General features: G+C 37.3%; 1 protein-coding gene across 2 annotated transcripts in view; it reads right to left on the bottom strand.

The window, feature by feature from the left end:
• Positions 1–363: 363 nt before the first annotated feature.
• Positions 364–20,514, bottom strand: part of LOC105233354 (zinc transporter 2) — a 35,368-nt gene continuing 15,217 nt past the window's right edge. For both annotated transcript variants that reach the window (XM_049451721.1, XM_049451722.1), the window contains exons 3-10: positions 19,360–19,551; positions 18,689–18,851; positions 16,651–16,804; positions 11,552–11,722; positions 4,588–4,693; positions 4,342–4,511; positions 4,181–4,251; positions 364–1,382 (exon numbers count right to left, since the gene is read on the bottom strand). In XM_049451721.1, the coding sequence (XP_049307678.1) occupies positions 1,270–1,382; positions 4,181–4,251; positions 4,342–4,511; positions 4,588–4,693; positions 11,552–11,722; positions 16,651–16,804; positions 18,689–18,851; positions 19,360–19,551 (1,140 nt within the window). In that variant the 3' untranslated portion in view covers positions 364–1,269. The remainder of the gene's footprint in view (positions 1,383–4,180; positions 4,252–4,341; positions 4,512–4,587; positions 4,694–11,551; positions 11,723–16,650; positions 16,805–18,688; positions 18,852–19,359; positions 19,552–20,514) is intronic.

Genomic DNA, 20,514 nt, shown 5'->3' with positions numbered 1-20,514 from the left:
GCCGATAATATATTTATTTCCTTCAATCAAATATGTCTTCGGTTAGGTTGAGTTTCGGGGTTGTGATTATTTCAGTAATATTATATATTAATACAACTAAATAATATGAAAAATAATTGAGAGCAACCATTTCGGGATTTCATTTAAATTTCATACTTTTGACATTTAATATATTATTTTTATTAGTTTCGCTAAATAAATACGACAATTTTAATTAATTTCTGTGTTGCAACAACAGCTTACATAGTGACTATGACGCAAATATAACTATATAACATTAATAAACGCGCTTAAATACTAAGGCTACATACATATACTAATTAACTGTTGCTTATTTTAAAATATATATTTTTTCTAATACTCTTTTATTTGCAATTTTGTTTACCTATGAATATTGCAGCGCTGTAATTGCTGTTTAACCGCGAGGATTTTCATTATCACATTGAGCGTGATAAAACAAGCAAACAGCAGACTGTTTATTTTCTGTATATGCCCTTATATATTTACGATAGCTACAATTTATTTTCGCACCTTTTGGATTTGTTTGAATTTTATTTTATTATTTCTAGTTTTTTCCATTTTTTTCGTTTTTTTATAGCGGTGAACTTTGGTGTTTTACGCTTAGTAATAGTCAGTAATGGCCATAAATAATTGTGAATTGCTGTTGTTTGTATATATGTGTGTGTATATGTGCTCATACGTGTATGTTTTGTATTCATTTTATGAAGCACACGCGTGAAATACATAAATTCTTCCATATATGAAGAGCGATATGAGCAACAGCCATATAACCACGCACTCGCATACCGCGCGCCCTCTCATAGAAGTAATAAATTTAACGATCAATTAGCGAAGAGCATTTAATGACAACGTCAATTGTCTGTGATAGAATTACTGCAGCTCGAATGCATCGCAAGTGTGGCACAGCCGCCTCCACGTCCCCCTCCAACCGTTCTTAAGCGCACGTACGTGAGCACCAACACATATATATGTACATATATATAAATATATATGGTACATATTACCTTCTCTTCCATCTCTTTCTCCCACTGCATTCTCCAGTGAAGCTGAAATTTCACACTTTCATCACGCATTCATCGGCCTGGTCTGGCAAGGCGTCGTGTGATCGTTTAATCCGTCGGTTCAGTCTTTGACGATAAAAATCATAAAGTTAATGATTTTATTACAACTTTTAATTTCATTTATTTCTTTCTCTTTCTTAGCTACACACAAGCATGTGCTGGCTTATTTGTCTAAGTGCAAGTGGTTTTATGTGCTCGTGGAGCGTTCGATTTGTATGGTGCAATGTTTGATGTCATATTTGCTGCCACAGGCTACTTGTGTGGCGCGCTGCAGCACCGTGTTGCTGTCCGAGAGAAAATCTGTGAATGCACAAATCGGAAATTTAATATTAGTCATTAGCAAATACGGTTATTTACTTTTTCAGAATTCAATTAAAAGATTTAGCGCAAAATTAATAGCAGCACGTGACGCTTGGATTGGAATTCTAATTGCATTCCAGGATTATTAAGAAATTGCTGAAGTTCGAAGAAACTAATAATAGATGCTGAATAATTAGTCACAGAAGACCTTGGTTTGCGAGGAATTTAAACAGAGTTCACTTCCGATCGTTTTTATTCCAAAGCGAACCAAACAAAAACGATTCTATAGAAATTTTAAACGCTCAACCAGAATCTAATCAATATTTGGTTAAGAAGGCATCACCAAGAATTTCTAGAAGTGTAGGTGGGTTAAGATAGCATGGTGACCATATGGAATGGTTTGAGCGCTCTACTCGCGAAGAACAATCTCAAGAACAGAGAATATTATAGTCTAAGACCGCGACTTACTTTCTTTCATATGGTCATGAATCAAAGTACCTTTCAGTCAAGTTATTTAATAAAATGTAACGAGGCGAAGCTTCCGTAATACTTATTGTTCTCATTTAACGTTCAAGATTCAATAAATGCACTCAGCGCTATTTCAATACTTTAGTAATGTGACTGTAGTTAAAGCACGAAAGCGAGCTTCGAACTCAGTGAGTTGTGTTTACAAATTTTCGCCTAAGAAAATATCCAAAAATTTTTTATTTGCGGTAGACCCTAGAAAACAGCATAAAAGCTCGGAGTGTACTAACTTTGCTTATATGTATGTTTCTGAAGATAGAAATTTGATTAAAGGCCTTCAAGCATCTACTGTTGAGGTGTAGAAAACTAAACTCTGGCTAATTATTGACAAGTTTGGATCAGTCCAACTAATTAGCTCTATTAGATAGCTCTTTTACAGTGGCACAAAAAACTTGATCAAAGTCGCCTTTTAGGCTTGCAGTAATCTGTGCTATAGGTTAGATTAGGTTAGTCTGGTAGACCAATGAGCCATGCATAGACCAGTTGTGGTCCTTTGCGATACCAGATGGCGTTCAGTTACTCGGTCCATGAGGAGTAGCCATCGTTTAGGATGCCTGCGTTTGACGTGAATTTCAACAGACTCTGTGGCCTCTGTGCTGTAGACTTTAAATACAAACCGTAATAATTCGGGGACCTTCGTGACGGTAATACTAACGTGTTTTCTGTCAGTTTGCAACGTTAGTACTATGGCTTAAGGTCTATACTTGGAAAAGATATATTAGGTTGTCAAAAATCTCCCTTCCGCCTTTTTGCTCTATATTCAATCCTCTATAAAAAGTGTTACAGTAATCGGATTTAGTTCAAATATGCGCTGTTTCGTGCAATAATCTGTTTCCATCTAGACCGCAACTTCACAATACCCCTCTCCTAGAAGCCCCCTCCTTATTTGCGAAGAACTCGGATAGCCACTTTTCACAAGCTTCTCTTGAGTTCAACTTTACATGAACTAGGGCGTTCGCCGTGGACAGGAACAGGTGGGAATCACTTGGCGATATGTCCGGGCTACGTGGTGGATGTCATATAACCTCTCATTCGTACTCCCGTACCTTCTGACCTTAACGAAGTGTGCTATCTGGCGTTGCCCTGGCGGAAGACTACTCTCTTTCTGTTGGCCAATTCTGGATACTTCTGGTCCATCGCCTGCTTCAAGCGGTCCCGTTGTTTGCAGTAGATAGTAGAATTAAGCGTCTGTCCATATGGGAGCAGCTCATAGTGCATGATTCCCTTCCAATCCCACCAAACACACAGCAAAACCTTTCTGGCTGTCAATCCCGACTGGGCCACTGTTTGAGACGATTTACAGGCCTTCGCCCACGACCGTTTTCGTTCGATATTGTCGTATGTAATAAATTTTTCGTCGCCAGTCTCCATCCGCTTCAAAAATGGGTCGAGTTCCTTCCGTTTCAGCAGCATATCACAGGCGTTGATTCGGTCCAGAGGGTTTTTTTGCGTCAAATCATGCGACACCCAAACATCAAGCTTTTTTGTGTATCCAGCCTTCTGCAGATGGTTTAAAATGGTCTGGTGACTAATTCCCATCATCTGGGCGATGTCCCGAGATGCCAGATGCCGGTCTAACTCGATGTTTTCCATGATTTGATCGGTATTCGGCGCCACTGATCTTCCGCCGGGCGAAACCATTCCTCCGCAGTTCGGAGTGATAGAGTAACATCCAACCAAATAACACTAATCTCACGGAACGTTCCTCTGGCGGATTTGCTTTTAACGACGGATGACTTTAAATCAGTAAACTCCAAATTAATCATGCATAGCATCTTTTTGTAGGTTATGTCAAGACCTTTCAAACGATGTTTAGTATTGCCAGATATGACGCTGTAACGCTTTATACATAGACAGCTGTGAAATTCAAAAAACAAAAAGGCGGAAAGGAGATTTTTGTCAACCTAATATATGATAAACTTCCAAGCTTTAAAAATATGTTTTAGGATATTCCACTGGCCAATTGCTTATCCTGTGTATGTCAAACATCTTCAACAATATCTTGAACGATTGGAAATTTTTTGTTTGTAGCAAAAGCGAATTCTCGGAAGAAATAGAGTGAATTTGAAAAACAAAGAAATTCGGCTCGGCACGATTCATATCAGTTAAGAAGAAGATGGAATGATAATCTATACTCGTATAAGCAGTATGTTACCGCATCATTTTTCTTAAATTTTTCATTCAATTTACCCGATGTTTCGAAAAATTCAGTTTCTCACTAAATTCCTGCTTTTTAATCTTAAATATGAATGCTGATGCAAAGACATACTCACCAATGACTAAGTGCACCATCATGACGCTGTGGTTATTCGTGTGACTCCAGACATTCAAATGATGTACGGATCTGTAGAGGAATAGAAAAAAGAGCATAGAGAAGGGTGCATTGAATACATATTTGTCAGTCTCGTGTTTAGTAGCACCAAGAAACACTCACTTAACGCCTTCAATATCGGCCAAATCCAACGCCAAACTACGCAGTGAGATCGACGACGGCACAGCATCCAGCAGAATGCCAACCGATTCCCGAAACAAACGCACCGTGGTCATGAAAACTATAACGGAGAATAGCAGCGTGCACAACGGATCCGCAAACTTCGCGCTGGGCTGCCGGAGGAACGTGAATAAACACACAAATTAATTAGACAGTTTAAGCGGCAAAATCAAAGCTAAATTGACTCACATAAATTAGTATCAAAATTGATGCGAGAAAGACGCCAATGCTCTGCACCAGATCGCCAATGACGTGTATCATGGCGGCGCGCAGATTTAGGTTCTCGGCGCTGTCACTGTGGGTGGGCGAAATGCGAAAAAATTTAAATATATTCAAAGCGAATAAATAAATAAGTAAATTAAAAGTTATTGCAGAAAAACGCCGAGAATGTTGAAAAAAATGAAAATAAAATAGATGAGCGCGAAAATGCGAGACAAAAACATAACCTGCAAAAATCATGTTGAAAATAATTGCAACTATAATTAAAAGGGAAAAATCCGCTGGCACACACACACATACACATTCACACGTGTATTTGCAGCGCGAAAAAACCGCTTGCGAATTAAGTTGGTAAATCGCTGGCGGTAAATTGAAATGTGTTGCTTATTGACACAAATGTCGAGTGCGACTGTGTCAAATGGGGAAAAAATTAATAATTGCCAGCAAAAAATGGGGGAAAATTATCATTTATGCATGTAGGGAAAATGCATCAGCGCGGCGCAAAAAATACATACAAACGCACACAAACGCGTGCGCACACATTTGAAATTCATAAAAAGCGCTGGCGAAATCAATTTTAAGCACTTTTGTAAACGAAAATATGCACAAGTCAATATGAATTATGCACGCGAATCCGCTTGGATTAACTTCATTTACATACAAGCGCAAGCACACAAGCGCCTACAAGTATTAATGGGAATTTGCAAATAACAAGAAATCGAAAAACGAAAAACGGAAAACACGCGTGCGAAAATCAAAAATTAAAGCTGAAAAAAGTCGAAAAAATGGCGAAATGAGAGGCTGCGTGGCATACAAATTTAAGTTGCTGCAAATTTACTACACATATGTGCTTGAATTCAGCGGTAGTATGCTTAATATAGTTACAGTTATTAGTTTATCAGAAGAAATCACCTGCTGAGCTTTCAGTTTAACTGTGAAATTGGCTTAATGTCACAAATAGTTAATATACCGGGTTTTTTAAAAAGGATGATATCATTCCTAAGTGTCCTTGCGATCATTTTTAAAATGTCATGATCTATAATCAGGCAAGTGTTGCTGAAGACCGCAATTTGTCGATGTCAAGACTGACATCAAGAACTGGGATTGTCTCAAACCACAGTCGGATTGTAAGAAAAGATTTGGGCGTGCATCCATATACAATTGTTCTCACTCAAGAGCTGAAGCCATTGTAAACGTCGTGAATTTGCTTGAAAGCACTTAAAATGATAACGAATTTTTTTTATGAAAATCAACTTTTCGGATGAGGCTCACTTTCATAAACAAAGGTGACAGTTTTGTGTAGTTTTTGGCCTGGGTGAATCATCGGTCCGTACTACTTTCGAAATGAAGCTGGTAAGCAAAAGAAGTCGTAAAGACAATCTGAATGATGTTTCATTCAAAACTTAATTGTGCCGATTGTACTTAACACTTAATAAAACAATTTCCTTAAAAATTCATGTGCTTTTTTTAACCATATCACTTTTATAGGGAAACCCTTTATAAGAACCGTTTTCAGTTCATAACAACTCTATGAGTAATGGATCGAACAAAAAACTGGTATAAGTGCAAATGATTGGTATAGAACAGAAGTTTTTTCCATACGGCAACGCTCGTATATAGTAAAGTGAACTAGGTGATACTATAATAAATTAGATTAGTTAATCAGAGATGAGCTGCTTTTGATTGGTAACTTTTGGCAAGTGGTTAAACGAATATACAACTGGTATAAATGAAAAATAATGACATCAAATAGAATTTGTTCTCTGCTAAGCACCGAGTTGAACACAAGACTAGCATAAATCAAATAGACTGGCATAATGAAACAAAAATGGTTTGCTAGGTATTAGAGATTGCGCCAAATGAATAAACTGGTCTGTCATACATAAGGTAATGGGAACATTAAGATAGAGAAGTAAAGTTAAGTTCAAGCAAAATCTCGTATATAACGGGTGATTTTTTTGAGGTTAGGATTTTTCATGCATTAGTATTTGACAGATCACGTGGGATTTCAGACATGGTGTCAAAGAGAAAGATGCTCAGTATGCTTTGACATTTCATCATGAATAGACTTACTAACGAGCAACGCTTGCAAATCATTGAATTTTATTACCAAAATCAGTTGGCAGAAAATCCGCTTTTTTATCGACAAATTTTGTTCAGCGATGAGGCTCATTTCTGGTTGAATGGCTACGTAAATAAGCAAAATTGCCGCATTTGGGGTGAAGAGCAACCAGAAGCCGTTCAAGAACTGCCCATGCATCCCGAAAAATGCACTGTTTGGTGTGGTTTGTACGCTGGTGGAATCATTGGACCGTATTTTTTCAAAGATGCTGTTGGACGCAACGTTACGGTGAATGGCGATCGCTATCGTTCGATGCTAACAAACTTTTTGTTGCCAAAAATGGAAGAACTGAACTTGGTTGACATGTGGTTTCAACAAGATGGCGCTACATGCCACACAGCTCGCGATTCTATGGCCATTTTGAGGGAAAACTTCGGACAACAATTCATCTCAAGAAATGGACCCGTAAGTTGGCCACCAAGATCATGCGATTTAACGCCTTTAGACTATTTTTTGTGGGGCTACGTCAAGTCTAAAGTCTACAGAAATAAGCCAGCAACTATTCCAGCTTTGGAAGACAACATTTCGGAAGAAATTCGGGCTATTCCGGCCGAAATGCTCGAAAAAGTTGCCCAAAATTGGACTTTCCGAATGGACCACCTAAGACGCAGCCGCGGTCAACATTTAAATGAAATTATCTTCAAAAAGTAAATGTCATGAACCAATCTAACGTTTCAAATAAAGAACCGATGAGATTTTGCAAATTTTATGCGTTTTTTTTTTTTTAAAGTTATCAAGCTCTTAAAAAATCACCCTTTATAACCCAACTTTGCGATTAAGTTGTGGCTTTCACATTTTTCGTTTTCAAATTCGAGAATGGAAAAGCTATGTAAACTATCGTTTTTAGAGTCTTCTTGTATAGCAGGTTGCCTTTTATATTTTGAGATTTTAGTAATCCTAGTGTCGTAACTCACAACTTTGTCGTAAAGTATGAATATTTTAATGTTATATAGGGTGATTTTTTAAGAGCTTGATAACTTTTTTAAAAAAAAAACGCATAAAATTTGCAAAATCTCATCGGTTCTTTATTTGAAACGTTAGATTGGTTCATGACATTTACTTTTTGAAGATAATTTCCGCGGCTGCGTCTTAGGTGGTCCATTCGGAAAGTCCAATTTTGGGCAACTTTTTCGAGCATTTCGGCCGGAATAGCCCGAATTTCTTCGGAAATGTTGTCTTCCAAAGCTGGAATAGTTGCTGGCTTATTTCTGTAGACTTTAGACTTGACGTAGCCCCACAAAAAATAGTCTAAAGGCGTTAAATCGCATGATCTTGGTGGCCAACTTACGGGTCCATTTCTTGAGATGAATTGTTGTCCGAAGTTTTCCCTCAAAATGGCCATAGAATCGCGAGCTGTGTGGCATGTAGCGCCATCTTGTTGAAACCACATGTCAACCAAGTTCAGTTCTTCCATTTTTGGCAACAAAAAGTTTGTTAGCATCGAACGATAGCGATCGCCATTCACCGTAACGTTGCGTCCAACAGCATCTTTGAAAAAATACGGTCCAATGATTCCACCAGCGTACAAACCACACCAAACAGTGCATTTTTCGGGATGCATGGGCAGTTCTTGAACGGCTTCTGGTTGCTCTTCACCCCAAATGCGGCAATTTTGCTTATTTACGTAGCCATTCAACCAGAAATGAGCCTCATCGCTGAACAAAACACGCGCGCGAAACACATTTCGAACCGAACACTGATTTTGGTAATAAAATTCAATGATTTGCAAGCGTTGCTCGTTAGTAAGTCTATTCATGATGAAATGTCAAAGCATACTGAGCATCTTTCTCTTTGACACCATGTCTGAAATCCCACGTGATCTGTCAAATACTAATGCATGAAAATCCTAACCTCAAAAAAATCACCCGTTACATATATAGAAGATACGGACACTACTGGAACGAAAAGACGAGCGCTTTCGCGTGATTATTTTTTACAACTTTAAAAGTGAATAAACTCAAGAACTGCGTATGATTTGAATTAAAAATAGTTACAGGTGGGATTTCACACAACTTGTCACTCAAAAAAGGCTCGTATCTATTGGTGTAGAGAAGTGTTAAAATATAGGAAAATGGTGTTTTAGAACTCGTGTGTGACATAGTGATAGGTGATAAATCAGTTGAATGTATGGGTGTTTCAAGGTGAGCCAAATCCAACAAAACTTCTTCGCGCATGAAGCACCCCAAGCAAATTGTTGCTTGTTTTTGCTTTATTAGAATAACTGAACATATCGCAACCGTATAACCTTCTACAGCCAGTTGTTTGCCAGTTGTCTTTCAAGAAATTACGGCAACCAACAGATGAAGACGGATCACTCTTCACCACGACGGTGGGAGCTCTCAAATATCAACTGAAACAATACTAAAAACACCAATTTGATTAGTCATCAACCGTAAGATCCTGACTTGGCAACGAATAACTTTTTTTTAATCCCGTAAGAAAAAAATGAACTAACAGGTCGACGTTTTTTGACAGCTGAAAGGCGGTCGATACGTTCAGAACGCTTAGTTGGGAGAGACCTTAATCAGATTGATAAAAATGCTTCGACAATCGGTTCAAACGCATGCGATTGGAAATATTTTGAGAAAAAATAAAACGGTTTTGAATGATTAACATTTATTTGTTCTGTAATTCCGAAATATAAGGGGTATCCCTCATATATAAGATGCACTCGTTTTCGAACTTTTGTCGGGTCCGATAGAGACAGCTCGAAATCTGGCAATAATTTTCCTTATGAATTATTGACTAATTAGTTTACCCTTGATATAGAACAATAAAACATGTGATGTCTAATCAGTACTACAGTATTAAGTAGATGATAACCAATCATAAGCTTAGGGATGCTTGGTTCAACGGGATGTTGCCATTTGAATAGCATTACTGTAGCGTTAGTGGATCTTATTCAGGTCCAGGTTCCTATAGTACAGTCATGTTGGCCGTATGTATATCGGTAGTGTTTTGGAAGGTAGTTAAAGAATGATTAATATCAGTATAATATGCGCTAGGTTCATAAGGCTTGGTAAGGTAAGACAGTGCACCCTCACCTCATATTTAGTGGACAGGGTATAGTTGATATTACTATTCTGCTTATTCATTTTACTATGTGAGTAAGAGGTTATGAATGTTGGAGAGTTCTGACTAGTAGGGCCCATTTGGTAAGTTCTACCTATAGGTTAGTGGACATTAATTCTCTTCACTAGACGTCTTCATCAAAGGCCTTTAGTATAAAATCAAATGCAAATCAAATATACAAGAACTTGGTGATGTAATTTTCAATATTGTTCGTCCAAAACTTAGTCTTTAATCAAAGGGATCATATCTGTACAACGTTATTGTTGTTGTAGGTCAATGCGAGCGCAATGGGCTAACTATTTTTGTAATTGTGAAAAATGGATTTTCGCATGCTGATAAAATATTGCTTTTTAAAAGGAAATGCTTGACTTGATGACAAGTTTCCGGACTTCAGGAAAATCAATCATCAAAGACTGGTATGCTAAGTTTATACGTGATGACGACGGTGAACGCCAGCCAGGTTTTCAGTGAAAACGAAGGCAAACATCCATTAATTTGAGCTTCGAATTGCTTCTGTATCCATCGTACTCTCTAGATCTGTCCCCCGGCGACTATATTCTGTTCTCATATTTAAAAAAAAGCTCGCTGGGAAGAAGTTTTCGTCGAATCAAGCGAAGAAGTGAAGCAAAGGACAATCGTACTACAAAAAATAGTATCGATAGTTGGATAGTCTTTATAATCAATGTACCATCCTTGAGAGAACTATGTTGTACAATATAAATAAAATGAATTTTGTCAAAAAATTTGTGTTCTACTATGGTGGGTAGAAGACTTTTCAAACGAACTGATATGGACACGTTTTTTGATATCTAAATATTTGTGGAATGCCATCAGAACGATGCAGTACACACACTTGGTTGATGACTCGTCAGAAGCTACGGGAGCTCGGGTGGGAGGTTTTATCGCATCCACCATATAGTCCGGTCATAGTGCCAAGTGATTACCACCTGTTCCTGTCCAAGGCGAACGCCATTGTTGATGTAAAGTTGATGCCATCTGTGAACGAACCACAATAGCATATAGATGCCAAAAGGAATGCCCTCCGATAGCTTCGATGGAGCCGAATTTTACATTTGTTTTGTTATATGTTTTAAAACAACTCCGGCTGGGTGCCCATATAGAGGGAAGTCTTTACAAATTCGATGTTGGGAATATTATTAGCAAGGTAAATTAGCAAGGTACAACTTTCAATTGCAACAAAACGTTTCAATTCTTAAACTAGAACCATGTTTCAAGATTATAAACTAAAACTCGCGCGAAATCAACTGAACGGGTAACCAAAAGATCACACAAGTTCCTAATATAGTCTTATAGCTCCTCGAATATTATAATAAACGAGTAGTAGAAAATCTATTATAATATTGTTCAGTCATCGGCGTTAGGGCCTTATTTAAGCATTTAAGCAAAGTATTATTATTATTATCACTCTCAATTCTTTTACGTACTTTTGAAACCTTATGAAACTATAATCCTTAGATATATAGTATAACATTTACTAAATTCAATTTAAAAATTAATCGGTGTTTCAATATATTATGATTGATTCAGTTACTATAATCAATAGCTTCTAGAAATCCTGCAAGTTTTTGTAGTGAAAATTTTAATCTACTTTGGATTTCTCTAGCAATTTTAAATCAGGATTATAACTGTATATAACTAACGTACATACTACGTACATAAATATAATTTTTTATACAAGTGAGTTCATTTAAATAACTGGTTAGCATATTTTTTACTCACCATTTTTTGAATTCATTGCCACCACCGCCATTTGAACCATTAACTTGCACCAAGGCATTGTCGGCCGCCGCTGAATGGCTGTGCGAATGTGAGTGCGCATGGGCGTGTGCATGGCTGTGACCATGAGCAGCTCCATGCGTTAGCGCTGAGCCGTGGAGTATGAAAACCATGCTGAAAGACATATGTGAAACAAATTTGAATTCAATAAAAAAGTGCACAGCAGACAATAAGAATTTTATATCAGCAATAATATACATATATATACCAACTCTACGAGTAATGTGTGGCTATGGGTGTCTATGTGTACATAAATATGTATGTATGTATGTACCCTTATGATAGCTAGGTGAGTAAAAACGCACGCATAAAATATGTATGCAAATGAATTGCAGCTGAATTGGCAATTAAGTTTTAATAAAATGCACTCATATACATATAAATAAGTATATATGTATGTACATACATATATGTATATATATTTAATTTTAGTTTTTTAAATATCAATGCAGTGCAATATGCTTTTTACTGCCATTGTCGGTAATATGAGAGCGAATTGCATTATTTTGAAATAAAAGTCAGTGAATTACTAAATATTTTTATCTTTGCTACTCGTATTATCAATTCATATTAAAGCATCAATGATTTCGTAAATATTCATAAAATTGTAGGAGAAAAGCTTATAAACAAATCAATTTTGTTTTAATTGCTGAAAATTTGCAGTTTGGTGGACTTGGTTAGATGGTAACCCTAATTTATGGAATATAAATATTTTGAACTAGAAATAAAATTAAATTTTCCGAATAGAGCTGCCTCAAATATGTATATATAGTGGCAACGCAAACCTTACCGTTAAAAATTTTCAAGTGTTGTGCATATTTGACAACCCTTTATAGCGATACTTTTTGCGGTATAAATTTTTTTTATTTAGAAATAAGTTCATGAGATGTTATTTATCAAAAATATTAAAAATTAAAAACAAAACACATTCAACTATAAACAAAATCATTTGAAAGTTAGTGAGCTTTAGTGTCCTTTTGAAAAGATACTTGGGTTCAAAAGCCCCTATTTTTTTCGAAAAACATCGTCGCGGTAACGCCTGTGAAACAATGATTCCCGACTACCAAGATGTCATCAAACTATTATTAGTGACAACGCTGACCTTGTTCTTGGATTATTGAGGTTTGGTGCGCTCCGCATCCAACTTGAGAGAATCAAAGCCAGGGAAATACAAAACGTCTACTAGAAGATCGGAATATAAGCAATTTCTTTTGGGAGTTGGAAAATCTATATGGGGCTGTTACACAGAATCGCCATAGTCAGGAAAGGATTCTTCCTGAATTTCTATTGTAGATCTCACATATTGATTGATATTTCGTTTAAAAGTGAACCACATGATGGGTCCACATATTCGGTACCCAAGGGCTTGAACAGTTTTGATTGGATTTGGGAAATATTTGGTCACAAAGTGGTATTTAAGGAAATTAAATATTGTGTTATATAGGAAGTAGGCGTGGTTCTAGTCCGATTTCTCCCATTTTCACCCTGTGATATAAGAATATTAAAGGAATGCGACGTACTAAGTTTAGTCGAAATCGGCTAGTCTGGTCCCGAGATATGAAATTTCATCAAAAAGTGGAGAATGCCACAGCCGTCGTCTACGTTTCACACAGACTTTCATAGTGCCGTATCATACCATCTCGAAGGCAAAATTTAATCGCTAAAGAAACAGAACTTTTTAAATATAACTGTTTCTGCTGGCGCCACCTAGTGATGGGTATATGAAATAAAAATTTTGATCCCTTGTTGACATTTAGTAAAAACTGTAAGACAATTGGTTAACTACAATCGATGTTGTCGATCAAAAAGTGACAGCCGCTTTTGGTCATCGGTCGTAAAATGCATATAAAGACAATGCTGATTTGTTTTTACGATTCCGAGGGTATTGTACACCGAGAGTTCGCCCCACCTGGCCAAACGATTAATGCTGTGTTTTATCTTGGTGTTATGAAGCGTCTTTTGTCACGCATTCGTCATGCTCGGCCACAATACCGTTAGGCAGCGTCCTGGCGCCTGTTGCACGATAATGCGCCGTGGTTTCAGGACATTTTAGCTATCCAAAAGGCGACGACCGATATTCTTAAGAGCATTCCGAAAAATGACCTTAAACACTCATTTGAAATGCTAATTGACCAGGCTAAATGGTGTATCGAAGCACAAGGAAACTACTTTGAATAAAAAAATATAACTTTTGAAAAATATTATTTTTTTGTTGTTTTTTTAACAGTCCTGTTTCTTTTGCGACAGTCCTTGTATGTTGTTATTTATTATTGTGCTTTTATTAGTTTTGAACTGTACCCTTATATGGGGGGTGAGCAGTGTTATCATCAATTTTCAAACTGTAGGAGTTCCTATCATAGGCGCTTATGAAATTTGGTTGTTGATTTATTGATTATTTGCTTTGTTGATTTAGGACATATGTTCATGAAACTTAATAGAAGAGGGCTTCACGTGTAATTTTTTGGCCACAGCTGCGTCTTACTCAAGCTACAGCTTGCACAGAAGGGCGAACAGATAGACAGTCACCCGGATTTCAACTTTTCTCGTCATCCTGACCATTTATATATGTATGTGTATTCTATTACTCTTAATTCGACTTTTGGCTATTCAGAAAACTCAAGCAGCCCTGCGGTGAAACCATCTTGAGTCAATTGAAGATATAAAATGTGAAACGCTACGCCTATTGAAGGCTATTTTGGAAATTAACTTTAACAAATTTTTCGAAGTTTGAAAAAAAAACCTTAGTTCACGTGTTTTGAGGACAAGGGGGATTACTTTGAAGGGTACGAAAGCTAAACCACCACATTAAAGTCTATCAAAAATCAAGATGATTAAAGAGGCTTATAACAAGTGTATTGGCTCAAAACTAGCATATGTATTTTGAAGGCGAGACGTCTTTACTATCTATTAAATGCATCAATTATTTTATATGTAGATTTTTTGGTCAGTCTGATTCAAATTTGATCAGATGGTAAATACTTGTGCCTTAAAAATTCATATCAAAAAGCTCTGAGATCTAAATGTCGATGTTTTAATGACCACAATATGACCACTGTCAGGCACGTAGCCAGGGGGGGGGCTAGAGGGCTGAAGCCCCTCCCCAACCCCCCACCCCCCCAAATTAAGAATCTTTTGAAACTCTTATACACAACTCAGCTCAAACCTATAACAGTCGTACGCAACTACACTAGGCGGTGACTGAAAACTTATCAAAAGTCATACTTAAGCGTTGTACAGATCTCTTGATATGGCGAAGTTGGTTGGACAGGGATATGACGGAGCAGCAAAAAATGTCAGAGGGCATTTAAGTGAAGTGCAAACCAGGATAAGACAAGCTTGTATCCAAAAGCACGATACCTGTTCATTGCGCTGTAGTCACCGATTGAACCTTGCGCTTTTCTAATTACTATGTCATTTCCTTCAATACGGAACTGCCTTGGTATTGTCAATGAAATAGAAAAATTATTTAGAAACCATTCAAATGCAAACACAACTTTCCAGGACGTTATACAGAAGCACGCACCAGAAAGCAAAAAAAGACTACGTGTTCGCCTTTGTGAAACAAGGTTTTATAGAAAGGCATGAAAGCAATATAAGCTTTTGTGGAGCTTTCAAATTCATTGTACCAAGTGTGGAAATAATTTCGAGTAAGACATGGTCCATTTCGTTCTAAAGCATCAGCCTTCTTAGCAGCGATTAGAGAAAAGCGATTTTTTGCTTAGTCTATCTCGTCTGTGAGCAATTGTTCAGCTTAACGCTGCCCACTGTCTGTGCAACTCCAAGAATAAATCTATGTGGATTTTGTATCAGCAATGAACCGAGCCAAAGAATTAATAAGAACTCTGCACAGAAAAGAGAGAAACAGCGGATGGTTTTTTTCAACGATATTTTCCAAACAGCATCACAAAATGTCTAAAGATCTTTGTTGACACAAGATCTTGTAGTGCCTAGAGTGACGTCGCGTCAAACTACCGTGCTAATCCACCTTGCACAACCCCTGAAAAGCCACTTCAGAGTTACAATATTTATTCCATGCGTTGATGCTCTGATTCAAAACATGACAGAACGTTATTAGTGAATGAGGATATACTCTCGTCATTTCACATTCTACTCCCAGGTTTTGCTGCAATTGATAATGCCGAAGAATTAAAAAATGTCTAAACTATAACTATTTACTTCGAGGAGCAAAATATATCAATGACAGCATTAAAATCAGAGTATCGATTGTGGTGTGCCAGCTTATCAACAATAGATTCCAACCATAGAAGTGTTGAAAATTACTGCACAACATTGCGATGCAAACGTGTATTTCTAAAATATTCAGTACCTGCTTACAATTTTACCAACTCTCTTCCAGTGAGGGACCGCTTCCTTTGAAAGAACTTCTTCAACCATAAAAAAGAATAAAAACTTTAAACCACGCAGGTTGTGATGGGCAATGAGCGGCTGAGTGCACTTGCTGTTATTGCAGTGCACTGGGATATAAATAGATCAAGAATGAAGTAATTAATGATATGGCAAACAAGAAGAAAAGAAAAATATTACTTATTTAAGTTACAACTACCAAATAATTTAAGTAATATGTATATGAATTTATATTGTTTTTTTTAATAAACAGAAAATTCAAAGTTTATATATGTTTTTACTTCAGCCCCCCCCGAAATGAAAAGCTGGCTACGGACCTGACCACTGTTGATACTTTTTCCTGAGGTATGATATTGGTAACACGAAATATTTTCAAAGGGGAGAGTTTCTATATTCTCAGTGATAGAAATAAATACACATGTTGTGGGATACTTTAATGATTTCTTATCCTTTTTCCTTTATAATTATTATCCTTTTTCCTTTATAATGTAATCCATTCATAATTTCATTAAATAATTAATGTGCAATGGACTAAAATGTGTATAATAAAGTTTTGCACCTTTGATTCTTACAATTATGTGATAATGCTTTGCCAATCCTACCTGATACTGTGCTTACTTACATTAAAACTAACTAAATTTTAATTAAATGTTTTATTCCAAATTTAATCTACTTACACAATGTTAATTAAAATGCCAATGCCCGATATAACCATCATAGTGTCGGCTTTCAAATCGAAGTCATTGGAGTATAAACGTTCCATGGCCATAATAATTAGTGTTGCGGTTAGTATCCAAATACCTAATATCGATACAATGGCGCCCATCACCTCTAATAAATATACAGCAGAGAAAAATTCGTTATGTGTTAGTTAAAATAATAATAAGCAATTAAAGGACACTAATTAGAGCATATAAGTTATTAAATATATATATATATATATATGTAATACAAAAAATTCATTCGAAAAAATTTTGAAAATTTTGGACAACATAAATAAATTTATAAGTGTTTATTTCTTAATATTCGCAAAAATTATAATAAAGGAAAAATTGTTTTAAAATTATAATAACTTCTTTTTGAACTGTCTCAAAGAACCTCGAGTTTCGAATTGCCAAACAAAGCACTAAGCAAAAATTTGAGTTTCAAAAATTATTCTGTAATAAAATTTGCAAATGTACTAAAAATTGTGAATTTCTCAACAGTGACATTTTCCACTCTGGTTTTAGTTCAACTCAGTAACGGCAATTAGACACGTTGGCATAAAAGCGCTCAATGGTGATTTTTGGTAAGTTGGCTGTAGTTATCTTCAAGTTGAAACTATGCCCATAAAAGAGTATCAAATCAGTAAAATCCCGGAAGCGTTCGACTCAGTGTGAGCGTGTTATTCTACAGTGTCTGTTTCCAGGTTAGGAGCGGCTAAACGAAACTCCTCTCAGTAGGTATAAAGTGCTGCGGATAGGATCCCGGTAAAATAAAACATTTCGAACACACTAGAAAAATACAAAGTTACGGGGCAGGGTGTAAAAAGCTCAGTGCCGACGGTTTTGGGAAGTAAACAAGCAGGCTCCCGACCGTCAATATCCAGCGATTGCAATGATATGATGGTGGACCACTTGGCTATTGTATCAGATAAAATTACAAGTATGAAACAAAAAACAAAAAAAAAACGAAGAGATCGCATGGAGAAGAGATGCTAAAAGAATCAGACAGGGTGGAGCGAGGAGCCAGAAAATTAGACGTGCAGGTACGGTAGGACATAAGGGTCTACGTGAAAACTTCAAGACAAAGCATAAAGAAATGAAAAAAGCTATAAAATATAGCAAAGCTACGTGCCTCTAAGAGCTTTGTAATAAACTCGACGAAAATCTGTAGGGTGGGGCGTATAAGCTGGTCATTTCCAAAGTTTGAGGTCCCAAAGGGCAAGCGCCGACCTGTACTTGTACACGTACATATGGTATATATAAAAATGATCAGCGAGCTGAGTCCATTTGACCATGTTGACGGACAGGTAGTCTGTATATACGCGAACTAGTCCCTCGACTGTAACTGCAAAACTGCATATTCGTCGGAACCGCCGACATGGGACTACTGTAGCATATAGATACCTTACAAACTGACCGTTTAAACGCAAATCCTTTACCTTTCATTTTAAAAGGTGTCTTCATGAAATTTGGGATGGATCATTGGTTAATACAATGATACAATCTTCCAAGAAACTGTTAAGATCGGATTATTGTAGCCGTAGATTACACGTACTTACCATAAAAACTGACCGATCAGAGCCAAGTTCTTGTAAGCAAAACTTTTTTTTTTATTTGAGGATATATCTCGAAGTAAAGCACACAATTCTAAGACATTGTCGGAAACGCCCATCTCGGACCACTACAGTATATAGCTATCATATAAACTAAACGATTGGAATAAAGTTCTTGTATGGTATTTGGTATGGATTATTACTAAGACAATCTTTACATAATTTAACTTAAAGAGCCGCTTAGAACTAGGTGTTATGATTAAAATAATGTTTTATAATAATTTTTTTGATGAAATTGTTAATTAAATTTAAATAATTTTGTATTAAACGCAGCCAATTTAGTTTTATTTTTCCACTACCAAGCTATTTAGTCATCTAAATTTATTTCGATTTTATAAAAATGTCTCTTTAGTGTAGCTGTAAAAATAGTAAATACTGTTGCCATGCAACAAACTTACCCATCCGTTTATAGCCGAAGGACATACGGTCATCGGGCGGTCGTCCGCCCAACCAAATTGCCACTAAACCGATGACAAAACTAATGCAATCGGACGCCAAGTGGGCGGCATCCGTCATGATAGCCAAACTTCCGGCCATATAGCCGCCAAGGAATTCAACAATCTGCGCAAACACAATACATAATTGAAATGGAAATGCAACGCCAAAGGCAATAGCGGCAGCGCACACCAGCGAGTGTACGGCAGGCAGGCAGGCAGCAAGGGAAAGTGTCGGCGAATTTGTTGATTTGCGCGCGACAAGCACACGACATGGTGTGAGCTCACATGTATATATGTACACACACACACATGCGCAGCAATGCTGGTGTTTGATTAATTAAGTGCGAGCCAGCGACCGACCGGTTGTGGGAATTTCACACGCCACATTAGGCGACGCGCGTTACTCATACGCCATGCGCGCCGCCAGCACAAAGGTGAAAATAAGTGTTGCGCTCGCCGCTGGGCTGGCACGTGCCGCCGTAACACAACACTCGCTGGATGCGCTAAACACTTTTTGCATTAAACATAAGCACGCACACACACACACGCGCGGAGGATTTATGCTGTAGTTGGCGTGTGAAGCGCGTGTGTGTGCGTGCGTGGTTCGTCTGCTTTGTGATTGATTTACTCACCATGAAAACGCAGCACAGCGTAATTGCTAATAAAATTTTGAATTTCGCATCTTGCGTGGATTTTGTATGCAGATTTGCGCCAAATCCGGGTAATTGGCAATGGCAGGTGGCGGCGGCGGCGGCAGCAGCATCGTTGTTGGCGGCAGCGGAAGCGGTGGTGAACTGCTGGTGTGCGTGGTCATGGTAATCGCTCTGTGCGGGTGGGAGAGCAAATACAATAGCAGATGAGTGTTTACAAAAATAATACGAAAGATAACAAAAACAACAACAATATGTATTATATTTGCAGTAATGCATAAATGAAGCAGAGCAACACGTATGATTGCATGTATGTTTGTATGTATGGATATACAAGTATGTATGAATATGTGTAGTTTTGTATGTATGTCTGAATAGTGGCATGAAATTGTTGCAAATATATTCGCTCCGATGATGGGCTCTGCGTTAAATAAATAAACAAACAATATTTGCATACTTTCGGCCGACTTTAGCGCTCCGAACACGCACGCACACATATAAAGGGTGCTTTTTTGGAGACAAGTGATTTTCAAAAAAAAATAAACGTGTCGAATTTAATGTTATAGTTAAGCATTTAGCTTTACTATAAAGGGTTTGTCATTATGTTCTAAAAATTTAACTCGAAGCGAGCGACTTGAATATATTCCAGCCGAGAGGTCCAATTTTCGACCACTTTTTACAGCAGTTGCTCATATGCCAGCAATAACGCGCCGAATCTTCTTCTCCATAGCGTCAGTCTCGAACTTATACGCGTGGGCAAGTGATTTCACATAATCCTGCAAAAAATAGTCCAGCGGTGTTAAATGGCACGATCTGGTGGGCCCCGCCACAGGCCCAATAAATGATATAATGCGTTCACCAAAAGTATGCCTCAATAAATTGAATGCTTCCTTAGCTGAATAGCTTGTAGCACCGTTTTGTTGGAACCAAAAGTCGTCCACATCAACATCCTTCAATTATGGTATAAGGATACTGTTGGTTCTACAGCGTTCCCATTGACTGACTCTTTGAAGAAATATGGACCAATAATTCACTCTGCCAATAGAACACAACAAAAAGTGATTTTATAAAACGTAACGGTGTCTAAACTTTTTTTTGCTTGTAGATTTAGATCATTTTAGGTTAGGTAGGTAGGTC

Source organism: Bactrocera dorsalis, chromosome 3, assembly GCF_023373825.1.
Source record: "Bactrocera dorsalis isolate Fly_Bdor chromosome 3, ASM2337382v1, whole genome shotgun sequence".
Taxonomy (NCBI): Eukaryota; Metazoa; Arthropoda; class Insecta; order Diptera; family Tephritidae; genus Bactrocera; species Bactrocera dorsalis.
The sequence above is the reverse complement of the archived record's forward strand: the minus strand, read 5'-3'. Positions and strand labels throughout refer to the sequence as shown.